General features: G+C 38.9%; 1 protein-coding gene across 1 annotated transcript; it reads right to left on the bottom strand.

The window, feature by feature from the left end:
* Positions 1–238: 238 nt before the first annotated feature.
* LOC131247045 (uncharacterized) lies at positions 239–5218 on the bottom strand. The gene is made up of 9 exons (XM_058247489.1): positions 5082–5218; positions 4434–4507; positions 4045–4196; positions 3382–3603; positions 2576–2901; positions 1215–1282; positions 1007–1123; positions 791–920; positions 239–329 (listed from the first exon to the last, which is right to left on the bottom strand). Exons 1-9 carry the CDS (start codon positions 5216–5218, stop codon positions 239–241), a joined length of 1317 nt encoding a protein of 438 aa, XP_058103472.1.
* Positions 5219–10445: the final 5227 nt, after the last annotated feature.

Here is a 10445-nt window from a genome sequence, read left to right as displayed (position 1 = left end):
AGCATCATTTCCATGAGTTACCATCAATCCTGTAAAAAGGAAAATAGAAAACTAAATTATGATGAATATCATTAGCTTAGAAAGAAGAGCATGATCAGTCTTAAAATACTCACTGGAGGTTATTGTTTAATTTTCTCAACATGTGGAATTCTTCTGTTTTTTAGCATTGGCATGTCACTAACCATCCTCCACATCAAGTAAGAGGAGAGCCTGTACATGCCTGAAGACCTCTCTTTTGTCAGCATTGCACGCTCTTGAGGGAAGGTGAAGATAGCCTGGAAGACAGGGAACGTCCCCCAAAATCCTGAGATGAAGAAAAGGAGCCCAATCTGTGTTGACAGGAAAAAAAAAAAGGCGTGAGAACAAACACTGTACAAGGACAATAAAACCCATGTATGGTTGCTAGTTTTAATATTTCTCTACACAATATTTCCCTTGCTTTATAGAAATTAAGTTTGATTTACACTCTGTAGTTGGTTTTTACAGTCCTAAGAGTTCTATTTCACAGGCTTTCCTAATAAGAGAACTTGCAACGACATTTTCAATTTTCATTTATTAAAAAAAAAAAAATAGAAGAGAAGATATATCCAGGTTCTGATACCTGATCTTGAATGTGGTCAAGGGTAGATCGCCACCATAAAAGACCTGTAAGCAAAGCGACCACTATAACTTGGCTAAACTTGAGGGGGGAGAACACCTCATGTTTACTTTCTTTCACACTCCTCCTCATCAAGACTGTGAACTGGTCCCACCATGATGTTGTCCATCTCCCCATCTTTTTATCATTTACGCTCTCTCCCCCTTGAATTTAATCCCTTTAAGCTCCCTTTTCAGCTTCTCAGCAATGTTACTCCTATAGGAAGCAGCCAATTCTTCCTTCACAGCTGCCCTATTCTCCTCCACATCATCACTAGATATACCTTCAAATAGATTCATTTAAGGATTTAAATTAGAAATTAAACCATTTTCTTTTATAACAAGGAAGAAAACAGATGAATATTCATACCATTCACAAGGTCGAGAAGGAAATCAGAAGGATTCGTGGCGACTGAGGGAGTGTGATTAATGCTGGAGAAGTACTCCAAAGCCTCTGACCCTTTGCCGAAATAGAGAGGGTTCCCGTCTGACATGATCAGTCTTATGAAACGTAGAATTCTCATGAGAGTCCATCTGGTAAATATTGAAAGATATTTACAAACAGGGCCATCATATACCTTCCATCTGGTGATCGATGAACACTGAGAAACTGAAACGGATGCTTGCACTGAGGACAGGAAGGATTCTGATTACCAGGGAAATTAAAATCAAACAGCCCCTAAAAAATTTACCTTCCACTTCTCTCTCCTCTTCCTTGTCAATCTCCTTTAGAGAGCTCTTCCCCGACGGCTGAGACTCGATCATTCCCTCCTTTTTCATTCCATTTCCCTGAATCTTTTACTGATTAATCCGATTAATTATCTATGGGCTGTAACTAGCCCTATTCACTAGAAGCTTTCCTCCTCTGAATAGTGAACCATTCATTGCCTCTATTGCTGCCTTCATCTCTTTTGTCCCTTCAATCTGAACAAAAATGGAGCCTCTGATTACAACAAATCCCCTTATCCTAGGAATTAACTAGCTTTCATCAGAAAAACATCTTGGCAAGGAACTACATGATACACGACCTGAGGATGGGCCCTGATATTTGGTGATCCACATTGTTGATCTGATGATTTCAAAAAAGAAAAGAAGAAAGAAAGAAAACATCCATAACGGCCATTACGGCCCATATCGTAACAGTACCACTGTTACCATTATGGAATACATGAAGAATCCATGTTAGCCTGTTTTTTTAGCACACATGATTTCCATGGAAGTGTTGAAAGGTCAATGGTAAAAAAAAGTGAGACTTTTCTTGTATCCATGGAAGTTGCTGCTTTTCGAGGAAAATTGTGGAAATGGAAATCGATTTCCTCAAATACATTTGTTTCACGAACAGTTGAAATGTCAAATTTGTTGAAATTGATTTCACTTCCACAGTTTTCCAGAGGATTCCACCAATCCACATAACCCATGGAGAGATTCTTCCACTTCAAAGGGATGAAATGTACACTTTTCAATTAAGAACTTGCTTGGCTCAATAAACTGTACATGCAGATCTGTGTAAAGGGGATAAAAAATCAATCATATGGTTAGCCTAGAGAGATGCAAGATATTCCAAAGATCTTCCCCATCAGATGATCTGAACCAACTATGCCGCACTTAAATATGGACTTTCGGTTATATTTTGTCCATTTGCATCAATTGGCTAGGATCATTTGATGGGCAATATACTAGCTATGGCTCAACCTATGATTAGGAGCTCACCAGATCAACAGCTTAGGTTACCAAATGGTAGTTCCACTTATACCATTACAGGGACATACATAATAAATAAATAAAAGTCACGCTTTTGCTCAGCCGAGCATCATATAATACCTCATATGGAGAGTGAAATAAGAACAGCCATTCATTCCAACCAATTTGGACAACATCACTTTGTCTTAATGTAAAAATCACATGAAAAATTCAGCCCAATATCTTATTTCTAACTCACCGGATGAGATCCAAGATTGAGATGATTGGTATGCTGTTCTCCTTGTCTATCTTTCTTAAAGCGGGTAATCGGGCCATAGAGCCATCCTCAGCATTAAGAATTGCAGAAAAAACAGATATAGGCCGCAAGCCAGCAAGTGAAATTAAATCCACTGAAGCTTCAGTGTGACCAGCTCTCCTTAGAACACCACCATTTTTATACTTGAGTGGAAATACATGGCCTGGTCTTCTGAAATCTTGCGGCTTAGAATCTGGAGACGAAAGAGCAAGAATAGTCTTTGCCCTATCCGAGGCTGACACTCCAGTAGATGCCCCGGTTTTCAAATCCTGATAATGGTAGCAAAATGAAAATTCTACATAAACCAGAAGTCTATATTGAAGCTTCTTACTCTTTTACTATTGACATAAGATGCTAGAAGACCAACACACACCGTGTTTCTGTTCAACCCAGAAATGGTATTCGAGCATCCCACCTTTTGATAATCTAAGTCATTTATCTGGTGGACCTCCCCTTATTGATTGATTTGTGCTCCCATATCTTCCCAGTCATCCATTGTTAGTGGACTATAAATGGATAATCAAGGGACATGATCTTTTTGCAATGTGTCCGCATTGGGCCTATCATATAATGGTTTGCACCACCAAATGGCGGGCCCCACATGTACGGTTTGTTGAGCCCAGCAGTTTCTCGATGAACATTGTACGCATGGTTTTAGTTCTTTCTGATCCCATGCTAAATACTACTCTTATCGATGAGCAGAACAAGATAAAACTGAAATGACCCAAGAGGCATTGAGAACTCCATACCACTATCACTGTGTAAGCTGCGGCGGATGGATCCTCATTCTCATTGCCAGTTGAAATCAAAGGAAGGCTCAGCCTCTCCAGATCCTCTTGCTTCATCCCAACAGATACAATTCCTGAGCCATGCCTAATCATAAAAGCCAAAGCCTGAGAACTTGCAAGAGATGCTGCCATGATAAGATCTCCTTCTTCATCACCATTTTCATCATCTACAGCAATCATAAACTAGAGAATAAAAGACAGGTTAACTATAGTTTAAGAGCTACTATTCTCAAAATTCAATTAACTAGAAGAAATAACTTAGGCTAGCTTGGATGTAGCATTTCTTTTGTTAGACATTAAATGCGTAGTAGGCAAAATTGCCATTTAGTTACATTTAGGTGGGAAGCAGGACCTTTATTTCATTCAAATTCAAAAAAGCATTTGCTTCGACAAAAAACAAGTAACAAGCACACTGCTAGAGGATTAACACAGAAATTAAATGCCACTAAGCTGTTACCCGGCTTCTTTTACAAAGTGGCATAAAGCTAACTCAAAAATGAACCGTCCAAATGGACCACGTACGGATAAAACAAATACACCATGGTGGGTGGATAGACCTTTTATAGAAGCGAAGACTTGAATGAGGTAGCATCTCTATATGGAGAGTAGAGAGGATTAACACACCTTATTTGCTAGCTGTACAAGGCACTTCTCTAGAGAAGAATGTAGAGCAACCCTTTGCTCATTTATGGCATCTCCCAATTTTGGTAATTCAATGGAGCACAGGAAGCATTTGCGCAAGTATCTCATCAGGTCATTTATTGCACCAACTATAGCTACCATATCGAAAAAGAACAAAGTCTTGCACAAACAGCAGATTGTTCAGTACTGCTGTTTTGATCAAAACAAAGTTCAGAGATAGGAGATTGCACAATCCTGCATTAAAACAAATCTATAAATACCCCAAACTTTCAGAAAAAAAAAGAGAGTAAAAAATATAAATACAGGAGCTTAATTTTAGGTGCCCATGCTCCAAATTAAAAACAAAAAAGAAAAATCAGTTATGCAATTACCAAGAATGGGTAGTGTATTTCCTTCTGAAGATTTTACAAGTGTTACATTGAAGAAGAGAGTTAGCTGGTCACACCTGATACACAAGAGAGGATCCTTAAAATTCTTTGTCGAAAACACAATCCTGCAGGATGGTCCATAGTTTCATATGGCCCCACTTTTTAAGGTTGGAACCTGCATGATAACCAGGAACAGATGAAATTAATCTGACATGACAAAAAAGAGAGAAAAAAAAGAAAAGAAAGCTTCATCAGAATGAACAAGGATCATGTCATATAAGCTCTGAAAGTTGGGTCCTTGCTCATGCCTCAGTGGTAGACTCACAAGAGTTTCAACACGAGATCATGGGTTTGAGTACCCATTATGGTGAAAAATCACTGTGATGTGTTGGTAAAAAAATAAAGTTCTGAAAGATAAATAAGGAAAAGGACACAATCAGGAAAATTGCCCTTTTCTTCTACAAAACAGAAAATGACAAATAGCTGTAGGTTCGAATTGTAGATTACGAACAAGTTTTAGAATGTGCAGAATAACTAGAGATCGATGCCCAAAATTGTTTCATGAACAGGTAGAGAGAGAGAGAGAGAGAGAGAGAGAGAGAGAGAGATTTTCTCCTATGAACCGGTTGATGTTCAGCGTCTTGCAACAACCTGAAGAATCTTTCAGCTTCAGGATTCGGTTCCTCTTGTATTGGCTCCTGTGATGGCAACTCAGTTGGCATGTCATCCACACTTGATATTCCAAACACATCATGCAACAATCCATGCATGTCATCACGTGGAGGCATATCGTCATGTGTACTAGTTGCAGGGCCGGAAGTCGATGAAGAAGACGCCTCCCCATGGAACACCCAACGGGTGTAATTCAGCATAATTCCCTCACACACAAGATGATCTACCACTTCTTTATGAGCACGCCAAAAGAGGTTGGCGCACTTTACACATGGACATAAGATCTTCCCCTCGCTAGCAGCATTGTTGAATGCAAACTCAATGAATTCCTTCATGCCCTTAACATATTCCAAGCTCACCCTATATTGTCCAAGGAAACAAAGGGAACTCTTAAAACAATGCAACTTTATAAGGAATCCAAATTCGAAGGAGAGGGTGTTGCTCAGCACATTACCTTGACTTTTGCATCCAACTCTTATCCATCACTTGTATCCAACTTTGAACAATGCAATACTCTGCCCAAAATTCATGTCAATCCACTGTAGTTATTACTCTACTCAACATTGGTCCTGCTACTATCTTATATTCTAGTATAAATTGGTCGCCAAGGCTTCAGGACTCTTCTAGAGTCACCAACACATCCCTTAGCTACTACTAAGGGAGCACGACACCTAATTAAATTACAAAACCCCTAAACATCCACACCATGAATGATTGCCATCTCAAAAAAACTAAGTGTACATGTGGCAGCTATGTGACATTGAGGTAGCTAAGAAAATATGTGTAGTTATGCATAAGCCTTTTTATTTTTTAATAACTGTGTGGACTTTTAGAGCCAATCTAGGTGCATGCAAAGTCATGTAGTGCACATGCCATCCTGCATAGACAACATGTAAGTAGTTCCTCAAGCACTATTACACTACCATAAAGAGAAAAATCAGTACAGAGTATACAGTTAATGCAATAGTTACCTAAGGATAGCCTATCATGCTTAAAAGGCTAAATAGATCACCATACATGTTAAAAAGGCTTATATGACAGTCTCAAATGTATCCTCAAACATGTTTATAGAATGGAAGTTCCATGGAATGCCACTCAGGCTGGTCCCTTTTGCATTTCTCATAAAACAAAGTAATGGATTTACAAGTGCATAGCAATCTGTCTTATCGTATGTATTCAACTTTAAGCCTGGCACAACTCATCTCTCAATGTACCTCTTGTAGCACAGATGGGTCTTCAGAAAATATAGAGATTAGGATTGTGCCATTGAAGAGATTTTTCAATCCTGATGAGAACTATCAGAACAATGGTGTTGTCGAAACAAAATACATTCGTTTCTTGTCGAAACAAACAGCGGTTCATTATCATCTAAATGGGTGACACTTGCACTTGTTGCACAGGATTTTATGGGTAAAAAGCCCCATAATAGGGAATTGATTTGGGTTTGTTTTGGATTTTTGGGTTTTGAATTACCATTGCATAATCCAATGCAATAGTTTCATTTAGGTTTTTTTTTTCACAATGCAATAGTATCTTGGGGCATCCTATCCACTCAACAAGATGGGCCACGTGTATTGCAGCTATCTTTTTATTTCCTAGATTTTCTGGCTGCTTTAACATTGATATGAACTACATAATTCTGCTTGACTGAATGGAAGTGTTAAAAAGTATTGGCCATTTGATATGGAGCTGATTCTTTATTCTAATCTTTATATTAGGAAAGTGAGGAAGAAGTCATTGATACTAAAGGTAGCACTGCTTGCTTTTGATTTCAAATCTCTTTGACTATTATGTTTTCTTGTTCTGTACATCTATGAATGCACTGGCTGGCTGGATGGTGGAAGTGTCACTTCCGTTGACATTTTCTTGGTGTTAAGTATCATCTTTAGTAAACATATCATTATGAACTCTAAAAGAAAACATGCTAGCATGTGAGATATGTGAGAATTGTCCTCAGTGATGAGGAACTAAACAGGATTTTATTTAGAAGGTGTTGACAGGAAAAATTGAATCCATTAGATGTTAACTGTAACTAGTTGGAAGATACTATTCAATAATGAGTTGGAAGGGGAAAAAAAACTGTATAATTACAAATCATTAGTACTAGCCTTTACTAGGACCAGCTGTTGGAATCATTGACTGACTGCGTTTGTTTACTAATTAATTGAAGCACGGATAATTAACATTATAGTCTATTTTGGAAATTACAAGATTCATGGTTTATGTATTAGCATTTGGTGTGGGTGCATGTATATACAACACACATGTTTGCTTGTGAGGGTGCATCTGACTTCAGCAGTTGTGTATGTTGTACAGTTGAAGAATGCGGACAGGTGGACCCTCCATAGTGGATAACCATTGAATCCATAACCCTATCTATTGTAGGGGATTGAAAAAGAAAGTGAACAAGTGTAATGTGCAAGTTATATAACAATCAAAAGAAAGGGTTAAGAGTATAGAAATAAGTGAGAAGATGGTGACGAATTTTTCCATCTTACCAATAAGTCTTTTTTTTAAAAATGATGTTTACACTTGCTGCATGCTCTTTTTTGAAGAAATGAAGTTCCATGGAGAGATTAATGCCTTTGTAATTTCCATTTTCTATCTCGTATCTTATGCTTGAGGCAAAGTTAATCATGTGTGTGAATTCAAACGAAAATTTTAATTGTTTTGAATTATCATCTGCATGCCACGTGAATAATAGATTACTAACATAGTAACACCATTGTTACACATTTGACCATCCGCCGATCAATTTTGATTGTTTCCACCATAACCTGAGCATTATCAGGGGCCCAAGCTTAAAGTTGCTATATTGGAGCTGGGCTGGCTGGCATGTCTACTGCAGTGGAGCTTTTGGATCAAGGCCGTGAAATTTGTACACAATAATAAATACCCTGACCAGAATATTGCACAATATACCAACTATCAGGTTTGGAATTTGTGTCATTTTTCCACCAATCAAAATACAAGGCCAGGTTCTTTAAAAAAAAAAAAAGGTTCAAACACAATGCACTCACTAAATCTGGCACAATTCATGGCATCTCATTCAACTGAAATATCCTATTCAGTCGCAATTTGGGGTACAACCAAAACACACAGTAAGCACTTCATCATTCCAAAGAAAACAAAAAACAGAGTCAACCATTTAGCTCTTGCCCTGATTGATTTTTCAACTACCTACCAAAAATAGAAAATGTGTATGAAAGTCAATCAGATTAGGTGTGGATGTTGAATCCCGTTGGGCCAATGTTCGAATTTATTTCATCCAACCAAAACTAACCCTTCTCATGAATTAAGATAATGCCATATCCACAACCGCTCCTAAATGCAAAATTATCTAAATTGAAGATGAATCACATCCATCTCCAATGAGGATCATTTTCTGCTAGCAGAGGGAAGTGGTATGCAGGAAGTGCATGCTCCTAAAAAACATAATACATAACAGATCTTTCTCTATTCTCCTAATCTGATCAAATTTGAGATCGAGAGAAAAGGAGTGGAAGGAGCGAAATGAAAAGAATTGAGCTTACCTTGAACTGATTTGGATCTGGATCTGAATCTAAATGATAAGGAGGTCTTCTAGCAGCTCTCCTTCTTCCAATCGAGAGAGAGAGAAAGAGAGAGAGAGAGAGAGAGAGAGAGAGAGAGAGAATGGATTTGGATCTAGATCTGAATGATAAGGTCTTCTAGCAGCTCGAAAACTTGCGAAAAGAATCAAAATCTGCAAACAAGGAAATCATAAAGGTCTTCTTTATGGGAATCTGACAGAATTCCACAAAAAAAAAGGAAAAATCTCTACATTCCTCTCTAAACTAGACGATCTAGGGTTCTCGATCGAGAAAAAATAGAAAACAGCAAAGAAATTCCAAACAAATCACGAAAAACGAAATTGAGAGCTAGAACATCCGATCTTCGACGAGATTTAACGAGAAAATGCGGGAACAAGAGCAATACCGACCTGCATGTCTGATAAACAAGAATTCCGAAGCTCCTTTTGCCATCAATCGACGAAATGGTTGGAACTGAAGAAAGAAATGGCGATTTTCGAGCAAAAATCAAGAGAAATGAGGGTTTCGGAGACTTGCTTGGACTCGCTAAGAGACCTTTTGGCCGAAAAGCCAGTGAGAGGAACGACGACTTGCTTTTGTAGCTGGACTTTACCGGAAATTATGAAAATGCCACTATACTTTAGAAAGTCGAAATTACCCTTGCTACTTTGTGATATTGGCCTCAGTTTTCAATAACCGAGGCAAAAAGGCTTGGCCGGCCCATGAAGCAAAGAGCTCAGTAGGGCCCACCATGACATGGCATCCGCTCCATCCATCTCTTATGACATATTATTTTAGAATGGGACCCAAAATGGTAGGTTGATTCAACACTCTAATGGACCATAATACATGGATTAGTGATGATGGGACCATTTACCTTTGAAATCTTACCGTGGCCCACCGTGATGAGTTTGGTAGCCTCAAGAAGGCTTCAATGATAGACGTCTTCGTGAAATAATTTTTCGGCCCACTTCCATAAATGAGTTTCCAAAAATGATGGACAAACTTTTAGCCTCGGTTACTAACCAACTGAGGCAAAATGATAGACTTTTGGCCTCAGTTACTCACCAACCGAGGTAAAAGGGTAGACATTTGGCCTCAGTTGTTCACCAACCGAGGCAAAAAGGCAGACTTTTTGCCTCGGTTGCTCACCAACTGAGGCAAAAGGGCAAACTTTTGGCCTCAATTTCTCACCAACCGAGGCAAAATGGCTGACTTTTGGCCAGACAAAAGGGTAGACTTTTGGCCTTAGTTTTCAATAACCAAGGCAAAAAGGTATGCTTTTGGCCTCAGTTTTCAATAATCGAAGCAAAATGGCATACTTTTAGCTTTAGTTGCTCACCAACTGAGGCAAAATGGTAGACTTTTGGCCTCAGTTTCTCACCAATTGAGGCAAAAGGGTAAACTTTTAACCTCAGTTGCTCACCAACCGAGGCAAAAGGGCAGACTTTTGGCCTCAATTGCTCACCAATCGAGGCAAAATGGCAGACTTTTGGCCTTAGTTTCTCACCAACCGAGGCAAAAGGGCAGACTTATAGCCTCAGTTTCTCAACAACTGAGGCAAAAAAGCAGACTTTTAACCTCGGTTGCTCACCAACCGAGGCAAAAGGGCAGACTTTTGGCCTCAATTTCTCACCAACCGAGGCAAAAGGGCAGACTTTTGGTCTCAATTTCTCATCAACCGAGGCAAAAGGGCAGACTTTTGGCCTCAGTTCTCAACAACCGAGGCAAAAGGGTAGACTTTTAGCCTCAGTTGCTCACTAACCGAGGCAAAAGGGCAGACTTTTGGCCT

This window comes from Magnolia sinica, chromosome 5 (genome assembly GCF_029962835.1).
Source record: "Magnolia sinica isolate HGM2019 chromosome 5, MsV1, whole genome shotgun sequence".
Classification (NCBI taxonomy): Eukaryota; Viridiplantae; Streptophyta; class Magnoliopsida; order Magnoliales; family Magnoliaceae; genus Magnolia; species Magnolia sinica.
Note: the sequence above shows the minus strand (reverse complement) of the source record. Positions and strands in the feature narration are given on the sequence as shown.

Coding starts and splice junctions, on each gene's coding strand:
- LOC131247045 (XM_058247489.1), bottom strand. CDS start 5,218: ATGCCTCCACGTGATGACATGCATGGATTGTTGCATGATGTGTTTGGA. Junction 2,902..3,381: donor CAGCTTACACAGTGATAGTG/GTATGGAGTTCT, acceptor TACCATTATCAG/GATTTGAAAACCGGGGCATC. Junction 330..790: donor AAATTCAAGGGGGAGAGAGC/GTAAATGATAAA, acceptor CTGTCAACACAG/ATTGGGCTCCTTTTCTTCAT.